Source organism: Strigops habroptila, chromosome 8 (assembly GCF_004027225.2).
Source record: "Strigops habroptila isolate Jane chromosome 8, bStrHab1.2.pri, whole genome shotgun sequence".
Taxonomy (NCBI): Eukaryota; Metazoa; Chordata; class Aves; order Psittaciformes; family Psittacidae; genus Strigops; species Strigops habroptila.
Genome location: NC_044284.2, coordinates 18,222,843 through 18,250,516, shown reverse-complemented (window position 1 = coordinate 18,250,516; position 27,674 = coordinate 18,222,843). Strand labels below are relative to the sequence as shown.

General features: G+C 42.5%; 1 protein-coding gene and 1 long non-coding RNA gene across 7 annotated transcripts; both read left to right on the top strand.

Moving 5' to 3' along the window:
• The first annotated feature begins 1,618 nt into the window (after positions 1-1,618).
• On the top strand, positions 1,619-27,674 carry AP1S3 (adaptor related protein complex 1 subunit sigma 3). 6 transcript variants are annotated; one of them, XR_003992896.1, is made up of 6 exons: positions 19,236-19,863; positions 21,135-21,313; positions 22,466-22,574; positions 23,524-23,661; positions 24,610-25,295; positions 25,385-27,674. XR_003992896.1 is itself a non-coding variant. In XM_030496089.1 (5 exons), exons 1-5 carry the CDS (start codon positions 1,731-1,733, stop codon positions 24,643-24,645), a joined length of 471 nt encoding a protein of 156 aa, XP_030351949.1. In that variant the 5' UTR covers positions 1,619-1,730; the 3' UTR covers positions 24,646-27,674. The 6 variants fall into 6 exon arrangements, 4 of the variants coding, with proteins under 4 accessions (XP_030351949.1, XP_030351948.1, XP_030351950.1 ...); XM_030496089.1 differs by lacking the exon at positions 19,236-19,863 and adding an exon at positions 1,619-1,739 and having other exon boundaries at positions 24,610-27,674; XM_030496088.1 differs by lacking the exon at positions 19,236-19,863 and adding an exon at positions 5,988-6,460 and having other exon boundaries at positions 24,610-27,674.
• LOC115612149 lies at positions 15,184-17,525 on the top strand. The gene is made up of 2 exons (XR_003992898.1): positions 15,184-15,962; positions 17,037-17,525. It is a non-coding gene; the product is annotated as an uncharacterized LOC115612149 (long non-coding RNA).

The following is a 27,674-nucleotide window of genomic DNA, read 5'->3' as shown; positions in this document are numbered from 1 at the left end:
CAGGTCTTAGCGGTGAGAGTTTTTTGGCGTGGTGTTTACTCTTTGGAGGTGACTAGGTGCAGGAAAGTGACAGGTTTTTATGTTGATCTAATTTACTACTGCATTACTTCAGAAGGAAAGTTCTCTAAAGCTTTTTGTCTCTGTAGACAAAGTGGTCAGTGCTGAATGACCTTGCTAACAGTGAAATACCTTTATCAAACTACAGAAAATGATTAATTTCTGCCAGCTTAACATTGAATGAAAAATCTTTGTCATGACCAACCATCTTTCAGTGAGTTGTAACATGGCCTTTGAAGTCTTTCTCTGCTTCTCTAGTGGGTATAAGGCAAGCATTCTCAACAATCTCTTCAGTGACTGCTACCAAATGATCCCACAAAGTTTTTTGTCCCTTTGGAGCAAGTAAGGGCATGGTCTCTAGGTAGCTATGTGTGGTCTACTAAATTCTTTGAATATGTACAAACTAATAGCTGAACAGATTCAAAGACAGTGTTACTGGTTTTATCAGTTTGGCAATAGAAGAAAGTATCAAAATATCAGTAATAAAATCTATACAATTTATTTTCTGTAAAATATAAAATATTTTACCACATAGTAAACTGAAATACATGGAGTAATTAGAAACTTTGCTTTCTGCTTCTATAGCATGAGCCTTTTTCACCCCAAAATACAGGCAGCTCAGAGTTGCTGTTGCTAATTGCTTTCCAACTTACTTGTGTACCCAGGGTCTCTTACCAGTTTTACTATATAATCTGTGCTCACACAGAGAAGTTGAACCATATTCTTTGACTTACTCTCAATGTGTTACGCTAATTTGGGTGGGATTGTCTTCAGAATATTTGGTACATTCATTCCCAAATTGCCTTTTGTCACAAAGAGATCATGAGTTGCCTTATATCTAACTATTATAACTGAATTACTAAGTCCTGTCAATTTTGTTTACAAAGGCCCTGGTGCCCTATGAATCATGCTTTCTGTGAGACACCCAGAGGCTTAGGTATCTCTCAGCATTTATCCAGCTCAACCTAAGATAAATTTATGTGGAAATACAGGTTGACTGTAGGAATTCCCATCTGTATTTTTATGTTTTATATAGTTTTATATTTTTCCATTTTTCCTCTGAAATGGTTTATATTACTCCATTCTTCAGGAAACTGACTTGCAATAGCAAATATTAGAGGTGCACGCTTTTCTCTCCTTTACCTTGTTCACGGGGAAGGACACAGAATAGGGTTTAACTTGCTCCTAGCTTTGCCTCTGTAGCTGTCAAATAAAGAAGATGCCATTACTCTCATTTTGTATATTGTTCTTTTCTTTCTGAAGCCTGTTTTCCTTATGGTTTCAGCTGCTCTCAAAATGTATATGCATGTATCTGTCAACGCTCTTTTAAGTTCTAATGAACTGAAGTGCACCTCTGTGTTGCTGATCAAGAACCAGCACTGCTTGCTAATACTTCTTGATGATGTTGTTGCTAAGCCATAGCTATTTTTCTGTTCTAGTACTGTGCTTTGTCTTTTCTCTGTTCTCATTCGTATCTCCTTCCTTCTCTCTTAGTTTATGGCTCCTTCTCCAGGTTTCCTCTGCAGCACCATGTCCATGTTGAAGTTCAGCTCCTTGAAATAGGCGATAGCAGCTCTTGAATCACAACTGAAATGCTTGCCTGAGCCTCCTTCCTGGTCTCTAAGAGTGAGCTGGTCTTGCAGTGGCTGAATTAAGGATGACTGAGACAGCAGATGTGGAAGGTGAGTGCATTTTAGGCCATTACCTCATCCTCAGTTACAAGACTCCAGCCATTAAGCACCCATAGCGATGCAGCCATGACTTGTTCTTCTGTTTAGTACAGCCTTTGCAGGTTGGAAACTAATACTGGAAAAGCCACTACCTCTTACCACCTTGACTGCGCGGTGTCCCAGCTAAGTGGTGGTCACCTGAGTTCTTAATCTTGGTAATTGGTAGGGAAGGACTGGGGGTCAACGGGACTGTCGATAGTACTTACAGGTTTTGGAGAATGTCAGGATGATCTCTGTAGGGGTAAAGAAACATTGCACATGTCTAAATGGTGGGACACTCACTTTAAGACTTGTTCTCATAGGCATCTAAAAGAGGGAAACAAGACTGTAAATTGTGTTCATGACAGTCCTTTTGCACAGAAGAAATGCTAGGAGTATAAGCATGCTTACAGGCAATGAGAGATGTTTCAGTCCTCGTACTCCAAAACAGCAGTTCTCTTGTTTTATGGTGTGAATATACCACCTGAGCATGCTGCTGTTTCAGAAGCATAGTCTTTGAATATGCTTAGATTTTACAGCCAGGATGGAAAGAGGAAAAGCATGAAAGAAACTGAGGGAAGGTGCAGAGGGCAGAGAACTGAATGGCAGTGTGGCTAAAGCATGCAGAGCCTTGATTTAAAGGGTTCTAAGGAAGGACACTGGATCGAATAACTGATAACCCAACTGAACACAAGAGGGCTACGATAACACATTTTCTCTTGACAGAGAATTCTGGATGGAGCTTTATTAATGTCTGTCTACCTTTTGGCCTGTTCTTAGTTTTATGCAGCTGGGAAATGAAATAAAATGCTACCCTTTAAGTACTTGTGTACACTTATCATTTCAGTACACGCTATAAGGGCTTGTGACTGATATTTTTAACACTTTTCTAGTACTTTAAACTGCTGGGACTACTTCCTGAACATGCTGTTGCTGCTGATAAGGTACCAAAATCTGTGGCACAGATAGATAATTAGCTATGTTTTCCAGTGATATGAATGTTTTTTTCTGCACTTAAATTGTGGAGAATCCAGATTGTGTGAGCAAATAAGGAAAAGGGAACATTTGTAAAGCAAGGCAAAATTGTCTGGAAAAGTACAAACTCCTGCCTGGTAACCAAGAACAAGTGTTAGATTGCTTCTCTATTGATCCAAAGTGCAATTAAAAGCTACCTCCTGCAGCTGAATTTAGATTGGGATTTTAAAGTTTTCTCTTTCCCCTACGGATCTAATATCAAGTGGAAAAAAACGTGCACAGCAGGTCTCCTGTAAAGTCACCAAGTGCAGTGTGCATCAGCTTGAACTCCTGGGTCCACACAGGGCTGCTTATATAAGTAGTCTATGGTTCTGGGTCCCTGGCAGCAGTTCAGTTTAGGCGCAGAGAAAAGACACCGAGACATGTGCTGCTAGAACCAGTGTAAATGGCCAGTGATCTGCTTCATTTACTGTGGTACTCAGAGTCAGTAAAAAGGCTTCTTTCTGCAGTAAAAAGGTGCGTCTTTCTCAGAATGGATTTTTTTGCAATTTTTTAGAAGGAGGTGAGAACATTATATTCTGTTCTCTCCCTGCTGTTCTTTGCTGTTCCCTGCAGTGATTTGTGTCTCTTAATTGAAGCTGTCAGGATTTGTTTGTTTCCCTGGAAATGCACATGAATATAACTTCCCAGTCAATTGTAAATCATTAGTGAATGTATAGCTTTACTTATATGCTCCAGTATTAGCTTCTGCAGTCCATAAAGCTTTCAGAGATCAGGAGGGCCTAAACCAAACCTTATTGCAGTTTTAGGCATCTGACATTTTAGCAATTACTTCCTTTCAAATAAATCATGTCCAAACTCACTGAAACCTACACCTAGGAGCTAGAGAAGCTCTTACAGCAGCTTTAGGCACACAAGGCTCGCTGTAACTGTTGTGAACATTTTGTACTTCTGAATGCGACGGGCTGACAAGCAAGAGGATGCAATACATAGTAGCACTAAAAAGCTGCTTGCCTCACTTGAAAACCTTTTCAAAGGGCCCTTATGAAAGGAGTATGAGCATTTTCCTCCAGGCAGGGGCAGAAGCCATATGAGAAGTGTCTTAAAGCCTTTTTGCAGCCCATTTGAGTTAGATAAATAAATTTGCCTTTCTTTGCAAGCTTTTCTGTTCACATTAATTGGGCCTAAGGACCCGACATTCTTCTGGCATAAGATCACCCCACCAGTTCACCTGGTACAACAATTGTGTGCCACAGCTGCCTCCCCCTGCTCCCATTGCTATGTGACACTGATAACCATCAGTAGTTCCTACCTGGGGAGTTTGAGCTATCTTCTTTATCACAACATTATGCAGGCACTTGGTGCTAGTGGTGGAGAGACAGGGAGGGGAGAATTCCAGCTCCTTACCACTGCTAGTTAGCCAGTGATTAAGTATAGCCTGGCTTTCCGCATGGAAAACATCTAATTTAGGCATGTTCCTGTATCTGCAGCCTTGTTTCTGTAGGGCAGCAAAATTCTCTCTGCTAACCTGCAAGGTTGGCCATGGTGGGTTGATGTTGGCCACTGCTGTTAATGTGCACTGTATGCATTATGTGTTTGCTGCTGCTGCTGCTTTTTTTCTGATGTACTTGCAAAAACACAAAAGCGGCAGGCTATTTCTCTCGGGTTCATGGGCCTAATTACTTTGCATAGAAAAGTAAGATTACAGAGAAGTGGTTGTTAAGCAAAAAGATATTACTGTCCATCACCAAAGTAAATTACACAGGTAAAATGTAGGCTGAACGGAGGTGTTTTCATGAAACTTGGGTTTTTTGAGGGGGAAAGGGTGAGGGGAATGTTCATCCCTTAATTTCGAATTAATTTTGGAGATGAATATTTTGATACCCCTCGTCTGTAGTACAACTGCATTGTGACGTCCACATTCTTGCATGTTAGGCAAATCCAGTTCCAAGTGTTCACAAAGACGTGGCTTGTGCAGTGGCATCTGTGGACTCTCCCCATTCACCAACAGTGAGGAACATTTGGGGTTTAGATGCAGAGACAGCTCTCTGTTGTTCTCTGTTCCGCATAGGCCACAACAGGCAGAGCAGGGGGCTGCAAGGGGCAAGAGCATGGCTGTGGTTGTGTGGGAATGTTTACCTCCTGGGAAGGCACCATGAGTACTGTGGCACTTTGCGTGGCCTGTTTACTGGTTCAGCTGTCTTTCAGAGACTCTAGGGAAAGGTTTCAGTCTAACAGATGCTGATAGCAGTAAGCATGTATTTGACAGGCTTACTGAAGGCGAGATAGTGCCCCAGCAAAACCAGTGAGGCCAGTGCTGTCTGGCAGTATGGTGTAGTGTGTGCTGCACAATCTTGATGTGGTCTGCAGCTAGTGCTGCTTTATGGGCCCAGGATATGTACTCAGGAAGTGACAGGCCATAGAGAAATAAGAAGATGAAGTATGGGTGAAGATCTGTAAGCAGCTGGGACTTGTACTTCTGTTGTGCACTCCAGAAGTGAAACCAGAGCACTTAGCAGCTGGCATATCTGTTGTGCTGCTTGGCAGGATAGGGTTGGAACTTGCAGAAAACAGAACTGAGCAAACTCTGTGAACTGCTAGCATGTCTATATAGACCAAATTCTTCACTGTGAGGGTGCTGAGGCATTGGAACAGGTAGCCCAGAGAAGTTGCGGCTGCCCCGTCCCTGGCAGTGTTCAAGGCCAGACTGGACAGGGCTTTGAGCAGCCTGGTCTAGTGGAAGGTGTACCTGCCAATGGCAGGAAGGATGGAACTAGATGATCTTTGAGGTCCCTTCCAACCCAAACCATCCTGTGATTCTACAAATCAAAGCTTACGGAGGGCAGAGGAGCAGGGTCATGCATGCTTAGGGAAACCTATAAGTTACCTTCACACTGTTAAAGGAGCACACCCTACACATGCTCTCTGCTCTTGTAAACAAGCATTTCTAACTGGGAGTGGATTTCAGTCCATCTGCCCTCTCAACTGTGCACAAACAATTGCTTTTGACCAAGGGACCTTTCCCCCTTCGCTGAAGCCAGAGGCTTAAGAAGGGTTCCACTGGTGTCAGCCATTGACACCATAGTGTCCCCTGGAGTCCCTCAGCTTCTTTGGATTTCCCTTTCTCACAGATGACTCAGGTGCATCACACAAGAGCAGGGTGCCAATCTGCCTGGAGCAAATGGGAACCATATCCTGCATCCAGACACACCGTGCTTGGGGCTAGATGCACGCCATGCACTGGGGAATGTATCTCCTTTAGACTACAAACATGGGACTTGAATGTCCTAAGTCTTCTCATGTTATGCTCATATGGTGGTTTGCATCTGGATCAGATTCCTGGTAAGAGCTTGAGAAGCCTTAGGCCTGGATTTAGAGCTTTTGATTCAAGTGCTGAGTCTGTGGATGTTACACATTTTTTGGCAGCAGCTGCTTATCAGCAAATCCCTGCCAGAGGTTACAGGGGTTGCTGCTGATCTACCGGCAGAGCTGCTCCTGTTTTGCTCTCTCCTCCAGCTCTGTCAAAAAGCACAGGTTAGGAAGCCCAGCTATTTAAGATATTTAAACTATCTGAGTTTCATTTTGATAGAGATGGGCTGCAGAGCAGTCGTGCCGGTTATTCTACTACAGTGTCTTCAGGGTATGAATGCTTTGAAGGGGAGCCACTAGAGCCGATGGAGGACATGAACTGCGTTTTTGTTAAACTCGATTTCACTGTGGTGAGAAGCGCACCTTTTGAGCGGTTAATGCCTGCGCAGGGTCTGGGTCACCCCGTGTGCGGACAGGGTCTCTGCAGCCCCTGCCTGTCATCAGCACCCTCGCGTCCATGACGAGCGGTGGGTGAGGAGCTGTCCCGGGGACAGCCCTGCGCCGCCGGGCCCCGTTCCGCTCCCCGTGCCCGCGGGCGGCGCGGCCGGCCCGCTCCCTCCCACGGCCCCTCTCTCCCACCCGACGGCGGTGCCCGCGGGGCGCCCCTGCCCGGCGGCGGGGGAGGCGCCCGGGGAGTGCCCTTTCGGGGCATTGTGGGAAGGCGCGATGCGGCCCGGGCCTCACCTGGCGCGGGGCGGGGAGGGAGGAGGGCAGGAGGGAGGCGGCCGGCAGCCAGCCCGGCCGGGCCGGCTCCGAGCCCGCCGCCGCCACGCCATGGTAAGTGTGCCGGGGCTGCCCCTGCCCCGCCGCAACCGCTTTCCGCCCCACGGTGCCGCGGCCGGGCCGGCGGCGGAGCCCCCCTCGACGGGCGCGTTCTCTGGGCTTCCCCGGCGGGGCGGGCTGGAGGCAGGGCGGAGGGGAGCTGCCCCCGAGCCCCTCAGACCCGCGGGGACCGGGTTGCTCCGCCCGGAGCCGAGACCCGGTGCTTGGCCGGCGGGGACCCTCGGCGGGGCCGGCCTGGACGTTGCTTTCCCGAGAGCCGAAAGCAAACAGAAATGTTTGCGCGCTGCCCGGGAAAGCAAAGTCCCCGCGGAGGTGGGCTCGAACGTGGAGCCGCTCTGCCACCCGGGTGCCCTGTCCTGGCGTGCCTGCGGAGAGGGCCGGTCCCGGAATGGTGCGGCAGCGGCTCGTTTGTGTTTGGGAGAAAGAAACTTGGGTTTTCTTGGATAATCGTTCCACTGGAGTAATCCGAGTTGGCTTTAAGTAGAGGTAAAAGGTGTTCTTTAGAAGGCGTATGCCAGCCTGCCTGCTAGGGCTGTGCCGGCTGCTCCGAGAAGCAGAAGTGCCATTTCCGAGCAGGTTTGGAACAAGGTTTGCACCTGTTTTGAGGAAATGAAAGTTATATTCTTTTCTGTCTTCTGACCGTTGGGGTGAGCTCGGGTCATGCCGACAGCATTTCATAGCCAACCAGGAAAACAAGGCTGTTACAGAGAGAGGTTTTATAAAGTCTTCCTGTAACTTGAGGAGGTGAGGTTCAAGTCGGCTCCGGTGCCTGGAGAAGGATCGAATGTGGTTTCTTAGGGATCTGTGTCTGTTGGCTGGCTCTGGGGTCAAAACAGAGCAGTGTTGGGCAGTGGGTTTTCTTGTAACGGGAGCATTGGGAAGAGCTTTTCCCCACGTGTATTCCCTGGTGCCGGGTAAGTGGAGAGCTTGGGCGGCAGCTTCGCCTCCCGCTCGGGTGCCTGTGCTCAACTGCCTGGTCTCATGGGGGTTGTAAGAACTTAGTTCTACTTTTCCATCAATTAATGCATCCGTGAGAGAGCATATGGGTCTGGTTCTCTTCCTTGTATGTTGCCTATTGGCAGTCAGTCTACGTGTGCGACCCAGCTCTGTGGTGGGGCAGAGGTGGCAGCAGCAGCTTGTTTTAGCTTGAGAGGGGGCAGCAGCCCTTCAGGTTGAAGGGCTGACAGGCAGGATCCTGGGAAGAAGGCCGTTTGGCTCTCCAGTGCTGTGCTTCGTGGTGGTTTGCTGGGATCAGAAAAGGTTGCCGTGCTGGGATCAGAAAAGGTTGCCGTGGTTATTCTCTTTTGTTAAGTGTGTTGACCAATATCCTCAGAATAATGGCTAGATTTTCCCCAAGGAGGACTGTGGGCTCTCAAGCAGTAAGATGGTCAGTGATGCCTCTTCATTGAGAAACCATCTTGCTGCTTGATAATTCAGACTTGGGGCAGGTTCCGCAGGCATGCCCCGAGCTGCTGTCTTGGACAGTTTGTCTGTGTGTGCATCTGAAGCACCAGTTACTGGCAGTGCAGCTGAACAGAAGTCTCTCAACTCCTTCATCGGAGGCCAAGTTTCGTTGTTTCTCTCTATCCTCAAAGGCAGAGCTAAGTTGTTTCTTTTCAGTTTCATATTTAGCCAGAATGCTAAATATGTGTTAGTTTAGTGTATTTAGAAAGGTGTACCTGTCATTACATTTGCAAGTAAAGTATGCACAGTAATGAATTTACAGATGGCAACGCAGTCTCCACACACCCTAAGTCCCTATGTAGATATAACCTTTTTAGTTACACCCTGAGACAGCCCTACATATCCACTTCCCTCAGGTAAAGCTTATGTAAACAACTGGAGTTCCTATTTTGCTCTTGAAGGTCAGTAAATATAGGAGCTGATTTCAGGGAAGCTGATCTCAGAACTCTCCCTGATGCATGCACTTCACAAATGCCGGTTTTCAAAGCACTCACAGCGGTCCCAGGGGAGCGCTGCTTACAATATTGCTGCTTATTGACAATTTGGAGACTGTCTGCTGTATTGATTGTTATAATTTTAAAAGGCGAGTGTGCATTCTTACAATTAATAATTGTTTTTTTGTCCTTTTCTGAGGTCATAGTACAAACCCTCGCTGGTGTTATTCCATTAACTAGTGCTGCCAGCCTTACCCCCTTCTGTTGTAGAACCAGTGCTGATGAAAGGGTGCTTTTGTCAGGCTACTCTTTTGCTTAAAATTCTTCCGTCTGTCATCCAGTCTCCATGAAGGGCTTGTTACGCTGGGCTACATGTCAAGAAACAAGGGTTACTAGGTTACAAACCAAGAATAAGCCTTATTCAGGCTCACAAGTGAGGAACTTTCAACAAGTCATTTAAACTCTCCATAGATAGGTTCCTCCAGTTTGGAATGACATAGTTGTGCTTGCCACCTTTTTTCTATGTTTTGAAGTCTGAGTGGAAGGTACTTGTGCAAATGGTACTGTGTCTTAGCAGAAAGGTTTTTTCAATTGTTTTCTGCGTTGCAGATTTCCAGGGAAGTTTCGGGAAAGAGTCCATTAAGCAAAGCTAACTTTACATCCTGCTGAGAAAGTCAGGCTCTTCTGCCTGGCTGCTACTTTTGTGACATGTTTAAAAAAAGACTTTATAGTAAAGAGACTGAGTTCTGCTCCCTGACATATATGGGTGCCGTAGAGAAACGTGTCGTAAAGAATCGCTGTCTCAACAGAGTCGAAGAGCAGGGAGAGAGCACAGAGGAGAAAATGATTAGTTTCTCCAAGGATACGTGTTGCTGTAGCCTTTCATGCCTCTAAGTGTTGCAACACCTTGATCCTACTGCCACCTCACTGTTATCAGTATTACTTTCATGACGGTACATAGCTCTGCTTGCGTAGCTTTTTGAGTGCAAAACTGGTGCCTGCATAGTAAAGGGCCTGCTTCCCTCCATCCTGTGCTGCTCATCAGCACAATGAGAAAAATTAGTACTTGTGGGCATGATCTGAAACCCTGGAAGAAGATCAAAAGAATCCCATGGAGCACAGGGGCTCTGAAAATGGACTTGGCCTGACTAAAAAAGGAGTTGGCAAGCACTGTTTCCGTTTAGCAAGGCATTTGATACCAGTCACTGATCTAGAAGCTTGGATGGAAATATTACTGAAGCTGCTGACACCTGCCTGGTGTTTGGCAATGGACTCTCAGCTATTCTGAATGTATATTCAATGACCTTAATTGTTAAAATAGACACAGGTCTGCAGAAGGTGTTTTCAGTGCTGCACAGAATTTACTATCCACAGTTTGAAGAATGACTCTTTTTTTTCCACTCCGTGATACAGCTGTGTATTGACCTAGCAAAGACGGTCTTTGCCTCTAGGCATTTACCTCTGAAATACAAGAAGGGCAGCAGATTAGAATAGATGAGGGAAGGAGAAATAATTGCAAATAAACAATTCGTGTTGTTTGAGGTATTGTTCTACATTGGGGGAAAGAAAAAAGTCCACGTGTATTTCTTTGTTTATTTATCTTGTGGTGAATTATTAGTGTGTGAGTAGGTAATGGTAATGGAATGGCATCCTTTTTAGGAGATCCTGAGTAGACAGACTTTTAAGCTTGGAAAGAGATGACTACAGGGGAAGTGATAGAAATGCATGAAATCATTAACGCTTTAAAGAATGGCTGCTACAGGAAGTATTAGGGTACATCCTTCGAAATTTTTAGGCACTAAGTGTAAAGAAAACAAAAGGGTGCTGTAGGTGTCCTAACACTTAAGGAAGTTCATAGAGGATGGGTCCACAAGTGCATTCTCTGGATCCAGTTTCTGGCTGTGAATCCTTAACCCTGTGATTCCTGGAGACAGGACTACCAGAATGATCTTACACATGCCATGTTGCATATGCTGTCCCCTTCTGGAAGCTCCTCAGTTCAGACTGCTGCTCAGGGGGTGATCCATAATCCGGTATTCAGTTACTCTGTCATTCAGCTGGACTTTTGAATAGCATTTTGTGGGATTTGCCAGGAAAAATGTTTTCTAGGGTTCTTCTTGGGAAGTCTGTAATCTCTGACTGTTGATGTGGTCCTCTTCCAGTTTTATATGGCTTTAAGTAGAGGTAAAAGCACTCGCTGTCATTACAGACTGTCACTGTTACGCTAGAGAGCACTCTGGGCTGGCTGGCTATGCAGTAATTGCGATGCACACTTCGCTGTCCCTGGGTAATAAGCTCATTTCCGGAAAGCAAAAGAAATGTTATGATAGATCATCTGCTTATTTGCTTAGGTGATCTTTTAATTTATTTTCACTCGCAAATAAAGAAATTGTAGGCATGTCTCAGAGCCAGGAGTTACTAGGACGTGGAGTGCCCGGAGGGCTTTGGAGAAAGCCATGGTAAAAAGCCAGGAAGAGGGATGGAAGGTTAATGGGCAGCTATGAGGAGGCGAAAAACATGTTACCAGGTCTGTGGACCATGTAAAGTGCTTGCTGCTTTTCTGTATCTTTCATCATTTCAAAATCCTGTGCTTTATAAACCATCCCATAGAGCTTCTGCCTTCTGAAAGCATCAATTATGTGCAAGAAAAGCAAAGGGACAGAATGATGAAAGTACTGAGGAAACTGATGGTTCAGGGAGGACAGGTAGAGCTGCTCCTCCCTGAAGTACTTACAAGATTTATGCTTTGGCAATACATCAAGCATTTATGTGAGCCAGTTGTAGTGTTTCTAGTGATGTCTAAATTAAAACCATACTGCTCCTGTAAAAAGAATTCTTTTTGTATCACATGCACACAGCTACTAATTACCATCCCTGCGCATTCATTTCCCTACTGTCTTATTCTTACAGGCTGTCATCTGCATTTACTTGGCTGCTTTGGGTGTATGCTTTCTTGAGCAGCCCTTTGCATTTTTGCAGATGTTGCAGTTTAGAGTTGCAAGATCCAGTCATGTACAAATGGTATTTCATTTGTGAGTAGGAATGTAGCATGCAGAGTCACTGGGGTAGGATGGGAAAATAAACTTTACATTTGTGTGTTTGAAGGCAAGCTTGACATGCCTTTCTGGCCAGGCATGTCTTTCTGGACCAGCCTGGCCTTTCTGGCCAGTCTCTTTTCCTTCTCCGACCTGCTGAATTTGTGTAGGATGTCCATCTTCTATCCTCTATTCAGACTTGAGAACAGAGGGCATTAAAATCCCTCTTCACCAGCCAGTAAATGCCTGCTCTTGCCTTGCTGCCTGAAATTGAAACTTGAAGGTATTTTTGCTCAGACACTTGAGTTCTTGATGGCTCATTAAAACCACTGCAGGAATTCTTGTGTGGTCATCACCCTCTGCTTAGTCCCCTGAGGTGAGTGATGGACACAAAACACCAAGGAATGAGAAATGGAATCATTTTTGTTTGGAGAAAGTGGAAAAATTTACTAAGTTGGGAACTATATAAATCTGCTATGCCTCGCAACACTGCATGCTGGAAGGAGAACATGTGAAGTGTTGGGTGAGTGTCTGTCTGTCTGCTCTGAGCTCTAGAAAAGCTGTGGGATGGTGAAACACTTTTCCCAGAGAAGCTGTGGCTGCCCCATCCCTGGAAGTGTTCAAGGCCAGGTTGGATGGGGCTCGGAGCAACCTGGTCTAGTGGAAAGTATCTCTGCCCATGGCAGTGGGGTTGGAACTAGATGAGCTTTAAGGTCCCTTCCAGCCCAAACCAGTCTATGAGTCTCCCAGCTCAACAGCCACTGGGCTTGGGAAATGGGAATGGGGAAGGGACGGTATCTCAGGCATTTCCTTTCCAAGTCTCATGAGAAGACCTGGATGAATGAACAGCAGAATTAATTTTTGCTTCACTTTTTCATTCTGGAGGCTAAATTCTGGGCCAGCATAAAGCGTTTTGTGAGGTACTGTGCTCTGGCCTTTCCTTCTGTAAACAGTGGTTGCTTCTTTTATGCTTAGATTATTAAATCCATGATGGTTTTTTACCTTAATGAAAAAATGACATTTTAAAAGGGAAAATTGATAATTTCTCTATTGAAAATGACTAAATGAAATTGTTCAGTGTTTCCAAAAAATCACTTCTGTGCTCTTTCAGAGTCATTCACAAATGTGGTCCTAACTCATGTGAATCTGTGTCCTTCTGGAGCTCAGGTTTTCTGTGAGCATCTTCGCTGGGAACCGGAGGAATGGTTGTGAGGCTGCTGCAGACCTGCAGTGTTCCTGGTCCACCAGGCACAGGAGTCCCCGGGCTGAAGCACTATCTGTCAGCTGGCTGAGAGAGCCTGGAAACTCATCACCTTCTGGTGTACCCACCCTGTCCCAGAGCAAAGCTTTTTAACTTTGCTCTTTGAAAGCTCAAAGGCAAGGGAAAGGCACTGCAGGACCTTCACAGAGCAGGGCTTTGCTGATGAGATAAACTGGAAAGGAGACTAAAAGAGGCTGCACCTTTTATCAGAGTCCATTGGCCTAGATTTTGGCTCTGTTTCTTCATCAGGTGTTCAAGGAACAGACTGGGAAAATGGCTTCTTGTGACTTTTAAATACACTGGGGCTATAGTCAATTAGGGGTAGCTCTCGGCGTGTTGTTCAGCATCTCCCCTGGTCTCCTCCTCCTTACAGTAACCTAATGAAGATTTCCATTGCCTCCCAAAAATGTATAAACAAATAAAAACAACTCTGAGAGCCCAGCCGAGGAGGCAGAAGGGATGTGATCACCTAGTTAATAATTGTTCAGAGTGTCTTCAAACGGTGCTGCTTTCTGTAAGGTCAGCCAGCTAGCATCCCTGCAACTGTCTGTCCTTGGAGCTGAGACTGAAGGTGCGAGTGCTGTTTCTCTGGTTCACACAGCTGTAGTGTGGTCACTAGCTTGCTCTCAAATGGTGGGGATTGAAGCAGGTTTTACACAAACTCTCTGCCTGGATCTGTTCTTGCTTATTGGCTAGAAACACGAGTAATTCCACATGCAGGAATAAAAAAGCAGTGATTTAAGAAAACTGAGAATAATTATCCTCTGTAAAAACAGGACAGCATTGCCTACATCTACATCTTAGGAGCTATCTTGCAAAGCTGTGCTGTCTCTCCTCTCTGGAAAGGTGCTGGAAACTAGGCTTAGCTGTTGGTGGGATGTCCAGCAGCCCCAGAGGAGAAGGCACAAGCATGCCTGTACTGTAGGGAGGAGGATATTGAAGGAATGCTTCCTGTTTACGAGAAATGAGCCAAGGGTGGGAGGAGTAGACCTGCTGTAGGCAGTGATAAGCAGGAGCAGAGCTGGAGGGAGCTTGTGGTGCACTTACGGCTTCCTTGAGCTTTGTTTTCTGACCCTTAGGTAGGAATCAGAAGTGGGGAGCTTCAAGATGTTTTTGGCTCAGCTATACTGTTTTGATTATAATTTTATTTAATTAAAGTGAGGCTATCAATGAGGTTGTTGTTTGGATCAATACTATATGGTGTAAATATCCTTTAAATGCTAGTATGCTGGTCAATTTAAAATCTTAAGTAAAAAGAAAAAAGTAACTTTTGTATCATGAAAAGCATGAAATCAATGTGTAACTGTAGTCACGTGTGCCTGTAATGATCTGGCACAGCTTTTATTGCATGGACTTTGGATGTATTGTTTAGGGGAAATTGTTCAGAAATGTTCCTAATGGAGATTAAGCGGGAGAGAATTCTGTCCCAGTTAGGCAGCTGCTGTGCTGCCTAGTAGCTACTATGCTATAATATGCTACTATGGTATTTTTGTGTTGCTGTTTTTTCACTTTTTCTTATTTGCTTGCGTTATGCTGACTAAATAAGTGTTTTAAAACAGAGATTCTGAAGTATTTAGCAAACATCTGTCAGCTTCTGCACTGCTGTAAATAAAAGTTTTTAGTAGAGTAAATAAGTAAGGAAGTAGCCTGGTTTGGATTTTACATAATTACATTAAAACCCTCGAGTGTGTGTATGAAAGGTCAGTAGCCAGATGGGGACTTGGTGCAGCAGCAAAATACTGAAATACCTGTACTTCAATGTGCTCTTATTCTGTCTCTTCCTGATGTGGCTAGATTGTTAATGCAATAGCTGTCTGTTTTTCTCATTTCACTCTAAATGCCTGGCATTGCAAACCATCTGTGTGTTCACAGTACAGCTATTCATTTTTTTTCAGGGAAAAATTAGTGTTTGCTTCCCTAAAAAAAAAAAACTAAAAACAACTAAACAAATAAAAAACTAAAAGGAATTTTTTATTCTTTGAATGTTTTGGAGAAAAAAACCCAAACAAACCAGCTAACGGCTGGAATACTTTGGATGTTCATACTTTTATTAAAAGAAACAGTTTAATGAAAGTAAGATTTATTCATTTTCAGATGCGGTGTGAAAAAAATACTAATAATTTCTGGACAGCTGTGTTGGGAAATATTCTTTCATATTGGAGAAAAGAAGGAAAAATAATAAAAGATAAACAGAATATGAACTTTGGTAGACTAAAACAGTGCCAGAAGGTCAAGCAGACTCCAAGAGAGTCAGAATAAGGTAAAAGAGAACTTGATGATTAAAAAGTTGCTTCCTCTCCACCAGGTACAGCCAGTCAGTCTGGTTTTCCCCAGGCCCCTGTTAGCAGCTGTTGCCATGTCAGCAGCCAAAGGTGTGGCTTTATTCATCTCACTTTCCTTTTTATGTGGTCCGTGAGTTTTTCTTTATTAGTATGTCATATATTGCCTGCTGCCCTACTGGCAGTGGCAGGCTTAAACTGGAAGTTTTTAAGGAAAATGTAAGAGTTTCTAAGTTCTGCCAGGCTGACAGTTTTAGAATAGTTATTCCTGATTTGCAAATTTTAGTTAACTTGTGAGTTTCAGGAATCTTTCTGTTTTATAAAGGTGGCTTTGTTTTGGGAGGGCTCTTAACTGAATTTGGAAAGGTTACAGCTGAGGCAGAGTCTACGCCCAGTGTTGCTGGAGTGACAGAGCTACCTAGCTGAACAAATTCTTGCCCAAACCAAACACCCAAGAAAGAGAAGGATGTTTGCTTTTCGGTCTTCCAGCTGCCATCTCCTCTTCTGCCTTCCCTCCCCTTAGGCTCCTTGGGGACTTACTATTTCCCCATCCTCTCCCACAAAAGGACCTGGAGCAACCAGATGCCACAGAACAGGTTTGAAACCAGTCAGCAAATGTTAATGCAGGTTGAAGGATGCGAGGAGGAAAAGCATTTCTAGCACAAGTTCTCAAAGTGGGGTGAATTGGAGCCTTGCTGCATTGACCCCTGGAGTTCACCTTGCAGGAATAAGCATGCCATCTTTTACATGTTTATGTCATTGGACAGTAAACTGAAGAAATGACCCTGGGAGTCAGGAAAGCCACTTTGTTTTCATGTGTAGTCATCTTTATTTGTTATCCCTACAGGTGGTTTGTCCTATATGTAATAGAATATAGTCTGGAGCCCTTTAGTCAGTTGTACTAAACGTTGCAGTACAGATTAGGTTAACTTTTAAAACATTTGTAAAAGCAACAAATGGTCTGAGTTTAAAAACAGTGAACCAACTGTGAAGTGTTTGATCAAACATTTGGAGTGTGAAATGACCAAATACTGGGAAAGGCTGCACCGAAGGGGACCTCCAGTCTTGGCAGGCTACAGTCCAGGAGACAAGATTGGGTGAGCTGCGTATCAGATTATGACAGCCCATTAGCAAAAGGAGGGAGAGGTCTCCCAAGGAAGGTGGGGGAAAAAAAATCAGTTTGTTAGTTTTGCATATTTCTCTTACATTTGCTGTTTGTGAACATGTAAACCTCCTCTATTTTGCATTTTCAATGTCTGTTCAATTTACTGTTAAATTATTTCATGTCCATATCTACCTATGAATGTTTTGTAGCCCTGAAACTGAAGGTGTTGTTTGTTATCCTGGTACAGTTTTGTTCATCTCTACAAAGCAGAAGGCCCCATAACTTTCCAACCTGTTGTATATTTTACAGCTATAATTGATTCAGAGATGCATGAGAAGGGAACAGAGTTCAGGTTTAGTAATCTGGTTTAAATGCTTGGTTTTTAAAAATCCCTATTCTTCCAACTAGAAAATAGTGGCCTACAAATAGAAAATGCAGTCATTTAGGCTACTTGCAGATGTTTATGGGGATCATTTTGCACAGTGCTGTGGGTGGTTGGGTCTGATTCAGTAAAACAAGCTAATAAAATCACACTCAGCTCCTAGACCAAAGCTTGCCTCCACAGACTCTGCATGTGAAGACAGCTGATGCTTTTCATAGGAACTGCACTCCTCATCCCGACCCACTCAGGCTTGGACCTAAAAATTCCCTCTGGCATCGGCCCTGGGTCTGGTGATTGTTAGTCACGGCCAGCACCCTAGAATGATAGGAAAGGAAACCAAGCACCCTGCTTCAAAGGTGTTTTGCTTGAAGCAAGTAATTTACCTTTGTTTGCCTCTGAAATTAGAATTTTTAAAGATAAGTAAAACATTTTGGGGTAATCTACCTCTATTTGTATTTTGGCTGCTGAAAACCAGCCCAAAATTCCTTAGTCAACGTCCATCTTGTCATTAGCAATATAGGAAATCAAATGTTTTCACAGTCAAGGAGCAAGGAACAGATGAGCTGTTACATTTGTGTTTGTGCAGCACTTCAGTGTTTCCAGGTTTATTGATGCACCAAAATTTTTCCAGTGAGCTGTAATGAACAGAGCTATGAGCGTGAGGACTGTGTTGTATCATGTCAGTGTGGCTGGGCAGAGCAGAGCTGAACTGAATGAAACAACATATGTAGCAGTTGGATGCTTACTACTTACAGGAATTAAGCCATTTAAGCTCTTGAGAAGGTAATATTCTTTACCTTCTTAGAGAGTTCCCCGGATTGAGTGGACTTTAGAAATCAGAAAAGGAAGAAAAGTCAAAAGAGGAAAAAGAAACCCACAATATTTTTTAAGTATCTGTAACTTTCTAAGATGTTTGTTTGTTACAGATGCTCTCAACTGGGCAGTAATACATACCTAGGCTTGAGGGTACACTATTTTGTTGCAGACAGTGAAATTAGAAATGAACTATAGAAGAGGCTTTTATCTATTTTCTAGCTGTATATATTTCAATAATAGTAAAATTGCCTTACGAGTTATGCAGTTATATTCTGCATATGAAATATTGTGGGATGGGAGATCCAAAAGATAGGATTTTTTAAGCTTGTATATGAGTCTTGATGTGTTTAAGAGCATTAATGGATATTTTTTGATTGCAAGGAATGTTGCCTCTGCTCATGAAAGTGGTGGTGAAACATCAACTGAATCTTTATAAGAAACAGTGTAGTTTTCAAAGCAATTTCAAAAGGAAGGCCTCTCAGTTTCCTATGGGTGAAGCATAACATCCTGAAGTAAACTAATCAGCAGAAAATGGTGGTCATATTCACAGTAATTCTTTGGCTTGTGGGTTTTAACCTTTTAGAGGCATAAGGTTGTTCTCCTGGAGATACTATTTGCAGGCACTCAGATTTAAGGTCTGTTGGGTACAAAACCTGAACCTAAACTCGAATATCCTTTTATTATCTTTCCTATAGAAGCACTGCAGGCAAATATATTTCCTCCTAAGGATGTCTCAAACAGCATGATCTTGTTATGCTGAACATGCTGTCAGCTTTTGATAGGGATTCATTGAGTAATTCCCTGCGTTTTCAATTGAATCTGATCATCCTCTCCTATCTGATTCACCATATTTTTAGGAATTTGTTTATCAAATAGCTGTTACCTGTGCCTGATTGCTTTTAAATGGACACCTGCTGAGCTGCTGCTCTTATCTGCAGAACCTACACTGCTTTTTGAAATGCACTTATCTTTACAAAGGCTTTGGAGTTAATGTGCTGTGCATCAAGAAAATTGAGTCTTTCATTCATCCAGCTTGTCTTAGTGGACAAGTGTGTGTACAGTAAGTACTGTCCCTTCATCTGCTGGGAGAGGGTATCTGACAGCTGGAACATTATCATGTCAAAACCCAGCTGGTAATATGAACGGAGAAAGGCAAGAACATGGTGCTTTGATCTTCACTGTAATCAGGCCATGTGTACTGCCAGCATCATAATTGTTTTTATTTAGCAAGCTCATCTGGAGTGTATTACAGGACTCAACACAAAATCCTTGTAATTTTATCAAGCACATTAGACTAATGATAGTGAGAGCCATATTTCCAGCAGTAGATCCTGCCACAGGCACATATGAATAAAACAGTCCACCCCGAAATCATCCATGTTTGAAGTCTTTCTCAGTATAGTCAGAACTCTTATCTCTGGATTACTCAATAACTATGCGACGTAATAGCTAGAGAATTGTTCTGAATTATGAATGAATGCTTTATTTAAAATCCAGTAGCTTCCCCCCCCCCCCCCCCCCCCGTCCTTTCTTTCTTTTACATAAAGCTTCTCTGATATATTTCTCTGCTTGGACTTCACCAGAGCCTAGAATGATTCTCTTTGTACAGAAATCTGCATTGTGATCTTAATAGTAGTTGTGAACATTAACTTTGGTCCTCACTGGGGAGATGGAGTGATAGGGAAGTATAGGTACAGGAATAACATAGAATAGAAAACAAGAGGGAGAAGAGAGTAGGATGTACATTGAGAAGCTATAGGGAAGGGTAAGGCTAGGCTAATGGGGATGTGGCAAGGGACCTGCCAGCTCTTCTGTTGGGCAGTTGCAAGGATTAGAAGCAAGTGAGGAAAACAAGGCTCCTATGCTGCTTCCTGGTCCTCCCACCAGCAGGGGAAGCCTTGTCTCTGCATGGGCAAGTGGCAGTGTGCCTGTTGTCATGCACATGGCTGTGACTGCAGTTGGACATCCTTCCTGCAAGTCCATGGCCTCTCCAAGCATTGGTACTGGTGAAAAAATGATGGGGATGCCTGTCAAGAGCAGGGCAGTTCACAGTGTCTGCAGCCATTGGAAGCATCTCTATCTCTGCTAGGTTGTGGGTTTTTTTCCATTTAATAGAGGATGTCCTGTTGAGATGGATGTCATGATATCATCCTCAAAGATTTCCTGCATTCTTAAAGCCATTTTCATGCTGTGGGTAGATGGTTTACCATACTGCTTAAAGACTTAGTATGGTCAGTTATTTTAATCTGCTAATAAAAGTATTTGTATTGTGGTAATTTCTTCAGTAAAACTAGTCAATCTATCTTTCCAAAGTAGTTGGTTTCTTCTGCTTCTTATAGCCTCTTCTAGGAACGGTCTGCTTTGTTTGTGACCTGAAATAGTACAATACCAGATTGTAAGTGATTATGATTACTAACTGCCATACTTAAGCCCAGCCAGTAACTCAGAACCACGCAGCCGCTCACTCACTCCTCCCCTTTTTCTCCCCCCTGCTCCCAGAGGAATGGGGAGGAGAATCGAAAGAATCTAAGTCTCATGGGTTGAGATAAGAGCAGTCCAGTGACTAAGGTGTAATAAAAAACCACTACTGCTACCACCAATAATAATAACGATGAGGGAAATAACAAGGGGAGAGGATACAATTGCTCACCACCCGCCGACCGATACCCAGCCCAACCCGAGCAGTGATCTGGGCCTTCCGGGTAACTCCCCGCAGTTTATATACTGGGCATGACGTGCTGTGGTATGGAATACCCCTTTGGCTAGTTTGGGTCAGGTGTCCTGTCTCTGTTTCCTCCTGGCTTCCTCTCGTCCCTGGCAGAGCATGAGACTGAGAAAGTCCTTGATCGGAGTAAACATTACTTAGCAACAACTAAAAACATCAGTGTTATCAGTGTTGTTCCCAGGCTAAAGTTGAAAACGCAGCACTGCACCAGCTACTAAGAAGGAGAAAAATGACTGCTATAGCGGAACCCACAACAATATCTAAGCATTCATATTTCTAGTCTTGTGCCGCACTGCGTCCTTGATCTCCCTAGCCCTGTGGAATATAAGTCTTTATTCCCTTCACTAAGGTATCTAATCTTGCTGGAGGAGGGGTGGGGACCCTCTTCTCACCACTGCAAAGTGGTGATGCTCCTCCTGTTCCCCAGGGAAGTGGCAGAATAGGAAGCAAAGCAGCTGTTTGCACAAGGTAAGGGAGGATGGGTGGAAGAGGATGCAGAGGGGATGCTGAGGGGAGAGGTCCTACAGGGAGATGAGAGCTGCCAGGGTAAGACACAGGAGAGGGGAGGGATCTCTGCTCCTATGCTCAGCCTCCCGCAGACTGCAGTGATGCCACAGCCAAACGTCATGCCAGGGCCAGAGATGCCTTCACTGAGATGTCACAGATTTCAGTGTCAGGCAGAGGAATGCTCTTCTCTGGCCATGGCCCCAGCGTTAACCATGTTGCTTTGTTTACTCTAGATACACTTTATACTGCTGTTCAGTCGGCAGGGGAAATTAAGGCTTCAGAAATGGTACACGACGCTACCTGATAAAGAGAAGAAAAAGATCATTCGAGAAATTGTTCAGATTATTTTGTCTCGCAATCAAAAAACAAGTAGTTTTGTTGACTGGAAAGACCTCAAGCTTGTTTACAAAAGGTGTGAGTAATTTTATGAGAACATATAATTACTATTCATACAAATAACATATGCTAGAACAGGAAAAATAAAGGCTCACTTTAAGAAAAACAGCATACAAAACACTAAGTGCTAGACTAAGCTAGTAGGAGCCTGCCATCAGCAATCTAACTGTGTGTAACAGCACAGTGTCCCTGGATAAATCAACAGTGTAAATTGTGGGTGCAGACTACTTACACAATCTGTCAAAAGAGAAGAATGGGATTAACCTAATATTAGTGATTGAAATTCTGTTAGAAGGCTTTAGGCTTCACTGCTCCTAATTCCCCAAGGTAGCCTGCTGAGACGTGCTGGGCTTTTTCAGGCTCTTTGGGTGGTTGCAGGAACTGTTCTGAGGCAATTTCAACATTGTGTCATATTTTTGTCTTTGAAATATTTGTTGCTCTGGAAGGTGTTAATTCCCATTTCCTTTTCCAAGCAATCACTGTTCCCCAGCTATAGGATGGTAAGCATTCACTGCCTGTTAATTCTTGTAAAGTTGTAGCAAACAAAAGTAGCCTTAAGGTATAGCGCACTACAAATTAAGCAGCATCTCCCGTTTCGCAAAAATTAGAGTTCCCTGCTGTGAAGTGATGGATGTAAGCATCTGACCAGATGATGTGACAGGTTGAGCCTCCAGCCACAGCACCAGAGAACTGGTGTAGATCGCTACTCCCATCATGGGTTGATTTAAACAGAAAATTTTGCTTTTTTATGAAGATTGTTTAGTTTAAGCAGTTTCATGCCTTATATAAAATACTGTCGGTCATTCGATAGGCAGTAGCCTTCCACCTTTATTTTTGCCTTTATTTTTGTTAATAAAGAGCAGTAACTCATTCTACAGTTTAATTAACCCCACTTACTGTGGTGCTATTGCAGCAGGTGAGTACTACGGATTTACTGTTTGGTTTATTAAGACCAGTGTTGGATGTATCCCACTTTGCCAAGGGTGGAGATTGTTTTTCTAACTAATTTGTTTAAATTGTCTTTTTAAGTGTTCCTTGGGACACCACAAGAATAAAAGTATATTAGTATTTTAGAGACCAGATAGACATTAACTGTCATTTGTGTAACTTCTAACAGACAGAGCAGAGCACTGAGGATTCACTCTCATGTTTTTGCCTCTTTCCCTAGGTATGCTAGTTTGTACTTCTGTTGTGCAATAGAAGACCAGGATAATGAACTCCTGACTCTAGAGGTTGTTCACCGATATGTAGAGCTTTTGGACAGATACTTTGGAAATGTAAGTTTCACTTTCTCCTATGAACTGCATTCCTGGCAGTCTGACAGTTGTCTGAAGCTGGTTTAGTTTGTGTTTCCATCCGCCCTGTTTGCCTTGTAGACTCTCTCAATTCAGAGTGAACTCATTATTAGTATATTTCATAAAATAGTGCTAAAACTATCAGAAGATTGCTTTTCTTCCACCACCACCACTCTGCCCCAGTTAAACTTCATGCTTTGTATGTTTGTCTTGGAATAGAATTTGAGGGGAAACTTGAGGAAAATTATTTAACTCCTGTGTGATGGTGCTTTAATTGTCGTTCCTGACATCTTCAGATACACTGGTTTTGTTTGTTTCATGATATTGTGAAACAATGAAGGATATAAAGAAGAAAAAGTAGGTGTTTTTCTTAAAGAAAATTGAAGAAGGTCAAATAAGTTTTTCAGTAAGTCTTTAAAGAGTACAAGAGACCCATCTTTTCTATGAATATTCTTGAAACAGTTCCCACTACCTTAATTCATCTCTTATTTAAATCACTGTGCCATGACTCATGTTTGTACCACCTTGAAACAAGAAAGCAGTTGGTGACCGTAAGGTCACTAGGACAGGGAGTTTGTCTTGCTCTATGAAACTGTGCAGGAACATATGTAACCCATATTACAAGAGCTGTATAACACCTACTGTAAGGTTAGTAGGCTAGGAAGTCAGCTTGGTTCTCTGAAAACCGGTATGAATGTAGTGTATTATATAAAATATAAGCGGAATATCTTTGCTGTAAGTCTAGGCTATTTGTATGAAGACAATTATGGGTAGAAGCTGCAATATTACATAATAAGCAGTGTTCTTCATCCTCCTAACTGCCACAAGAGTGTATATGTTGAACAAGTTTGATCATCTTAACAACTTTTGGCCCAGTAGTGCTTCTAGTACTGTAAAAGTGATTTAAATGTGGGGTGTTTTGTTCTGGCAGGTGTGTGAGCTGGATATTATCTTTAATTTTGAAAAGGCTTATTTTATTCTTGATGAATTTATAATTGGTGGAGAAGTACAAGAAACTTCAAAGAGGTCCGCAGTGAAAGCCATAGAAGACTCTGACATGTTGCAGGAGGTAAGGCAGAGGAAGGCAAAAGACAAATACCTCGTCTTCTTACATCTTCTGTCAGGAGCTGAAAATACAGCTAAGCGCTTCTGATGCTTAATTACCTAAACGTGTCTTATGTTCAGTTTCAATAGGTACAACAGTGCAGTTAAGATAGCAGTTACATAAGCTTTCAATTCAACCCTCTTGCATCTTGTGGAATCACCTGAAGGCTCTTTATATACCGCTCTCGCTCTCTCACGGTTTAACTGCTAAGGTTTCTTGGATATTATATTAAGAAATAGTTTAAGACGTATCTAAGATATTTATATAACATAAGAACGTAATCTATGATTATATTTTATGTATACATACGTATATCTAAATACACAAAAATATGTTTCACTAACATATTGGAAACAGATAACCTACTATTAACATTTAAAACTGGAAAGAGCAAGTGCTGGCAAACTTCACTTTCATTCTGAAACACCTGTGTAGATTTTCTGCAGGACACAGGTGTATTGTAACCCTTATTTGGAACTCTGCAGGATTCTCTTGTAATATACCCTTGAGCCAGGAATGGCAAAAGCACTTAAACATGATGGATTTACTTAATTTCTTCTTAAGTAGTGAAGGAAGATACTGAAGGAAACAGCATGCTGGTAGAACTAGCTAGGGTCAAATAGTTTTTCACAGTGATCTGGCATTTGCACATGAAACTAAGCCAGCTAAGTAGAAAGGCCAGCTAGATATGATGAGTTTAGCCACAACTGTGGTATGTCGTGATCTGAAGATCAGATTCTAAAATACTGTAAAAGGTTTTTAAAGCAGAATTATTTCCATGTTTTAATTAATCTGATCTAATTCCATGCAAAACTGCACTGTCTTCAAAGAGGACAAGAGGTTTGGTTTGAGTGTTACTGTACTGCTCCATAATGCATCAATTGACTCTTCTTTTTTTTTTTTTTTCCCCAGACAGTGGAAGAGTACATGAACAAGCCTGCATTTTAATGTTACGACTACCTGGAGAGAGAACTGCTGTATGCACCTGTAAACTCCACTTCCTAAAATTGTTTCCCAATGTGCCAGATCCTCAGAGAAATACCAAAAGCAATAACTTAAAGGGATTTGTTTGTATAATTGTGAAGATGGTCAGCTAATGTAGCACAGGGTTTAACAATTCTGTGCTTGCCTTACTCTGCATATGAGTTTCTCAGAGTTGTTACCCTTGATGTAGTTTCTCTTCTCCTTGCTGGACTAAACACTTGTTTTGTACCATGTCTTTTAGCTACCGGTTTTGTCATCATAAAATGTTACTCTGATGGTACTTTGAAGAAGTATTTTTACTAGTTTTGGTCCACTGCTGACTGTATGACTCTACTTTTGTACAAATGTCCATTATTTTGAATTTAATGATTATTCTGCTCTAATAATATTTTTTTTTCCAAAAGCCAAATTGTTGTGGGCCTTGATTTCACAAATGTGTTTTGAAAAGATTAAACCATCTAGTTCAGGAAGAAATGTGCTTCTCTTTGGACCAGCCCTTTTCTTTCACAGTCTTCCTTCTATTTTCTACTCTAGTCTGCTAGTAAGACTGCTCCAACTGCTACTAGCATGCATTCCACACCTTCATTTAATCTGGAAGACTGTTCTGACTCGAGGTAGGCTTCTCCCAGGTTTAATGAATCCTTTTTGCTGCTGCATGTGGATGGCCTCTTTCTGTCTTCTCATTTTCCTGTCCCCTTCCTAGATCCCCTGGACCTGAACAAAGGCTATAACCTTTAGAAGTGTGCAGCTTGAGAGCAGGAGATATCCAGAAGAGAAGAAATTAGTCTTTGGGATTCATCGATTGCATTGATTCACATTTCCTTTCAACACAGATTTTCTTTGATTTCTGGGATGTACAGTTCGTATTTTCCTTCAGGGATTTTTCTGATCTTTAAATGTCCTGCGTTCTTACTCCTACTCTTTCATTGCTCCTTCCTTCCCAGTCTGTCTGTATCTTCCTGGGGAGAGGTTTGGGGTTTTTTTTGGAGGTGGGAGCACTTTGACACAACATGACAACTTTGTTAATTGTCAACCCACTTTTCTGCCTGTTATCTAGTCTGTTAGTAAAACTGTGACAAGCTGGTTCATAGCGTCATGCTGCTCTTTTTATAATTACTTTATCCATCTGTTTTCTCTGTATTGATGTCAAAGGCATACTTTCAGCATCGAAAAAATGGTGAAATTGCTGAAGGGCTTTTAATAGCTCTGAAGATATTCGATTTAATAGTAAATTAATGAAATTGTATGAGTTGGTTATTATTTTCTCATGGCTTGAAATGAAGTTTTTTTAAAGTAGCATTTAATTGATTAAGGAGCCACTTCAGAATGTGCAGAGGCTCTTTCCGCTCTTTACTTTTATAAGTGTCTTCTATTCAGTGAAATCATCACTAGTTTCATTTGCTTTTACTCTTCTGGTTTTTTGTTTGGTGTTTTTTTTTTTTTTTTTTTGGAACCATGCTATGGTTCTCTGACTCTTACAATTCTTGCTTGAATTCTAGGCTGTATAAAATTAGGAGTTCCAAAAGGAAGATTTCTTAGTATGAATAAAGATATCTTAAGCTTTTCTCTTCAGTCATTCTAAGAAGAGCTGTAGGACTTCTTTCTCATTTCAAATGAAGAAGAATTCCTTATGGAAAAAAATAATACATCAGCTAGGGGTACTTATGCCAGCTGTGTCAACATAGCATCTAAAATACATAGCATTGCCAAACTCATGTATCCAGTGTCAACTTGAGAAGTGTGAAGGAATTAGTATGGCTTCCTTGCACTCATGCAAAAGGTCATTGGAATGTGCTGGGCCTGTTGTGCCAACTGCCTTTGTGCTACAAAGATGAATGCAAAGTATGTGTTAACTACTCTAAAGAACTTCTGAATTATATTTTTGGTCTAAGAAACATCTACAGATTCCTGTTGCTTTTGCCTACAGATGGGCTACACAAAGTAGGTAGGTGGGCATTACTTAATGTGACTTTTGCAAGTGTCACTCTGTATGCATGGTATGCTTATGATATAGAACAGGTTGGTTTGAAACATAAAACTTGTATTTATACTTTTTACAACCTTCAGTGAGAAAGGGGTCACTCACCTAAGTGGTGTTATAATGGCATTCAGCTCAACCCAACTCTTCTCCAAAGGGACAAAGCCCAGATGAAACCCAGTTATTGTCAGGTTGCCTTAGGTCACTGTGTCAAAATGCCTGTGGCTCCATCTTTGCGGAACTCGCTCACCATCAACAGGACTCTACATAGATTAGTGCACTGAGGAGTATAGCTCATCAGAAGACTTATGTCTCTTCTGATATCTTAGTTCTTTGATTTTTCTTAAAGCAGGAGATGCATATATCTTTGTATACATTTACAAATATCTCCAAAGCATTGCCCATTTCAGTTGTGTTTGCTGTTGATGTTTCTCTTTCCAGCGTGCCTGACTATTCTAGGCAATGTTCAATGTAAGGTTTTCTGAGACTACTTTATGAAATTATTATCAAAAAACTGCTAGAAAGCAGGTTCCTTAATGGTTTTCCCAATCTCACTAACCTCTTTTGCCAGTTATCTAAATTCTCACCTTGTTGATGAGCTTCAAGCACATACATCCTAGTTTGCAAAATCGCATTTATTAAAATAATCATTAATTATGGTCATGTTGCTAACCTAGATTCCCTTCCTTGCTTTTGCCAGCTGTATCTAACAAAAAACTGCTTGGTTTTCTTATTAGCATCTCTACCTGGAGGATTCTTACTGTGATGTTGCTGCTTACCTGTTGTGACAGGGCTGGTTCTCTGTCATGCAACTACTTGCAAATTGTGAGTTTTGACATCTTTGAACATATCCTGACAATTAAAAAGTGAGAGACAGACATTGACTGGGATAAAAATAAGTATAATAATGTCAAAAGGAATATTAAAAGTATGACAAATTAGTATGATTGGGAGACAGGAGTGACAGGATCTCATAGGATGCATGAATTCTTAACATTTGTTTCTTTTTTCATTA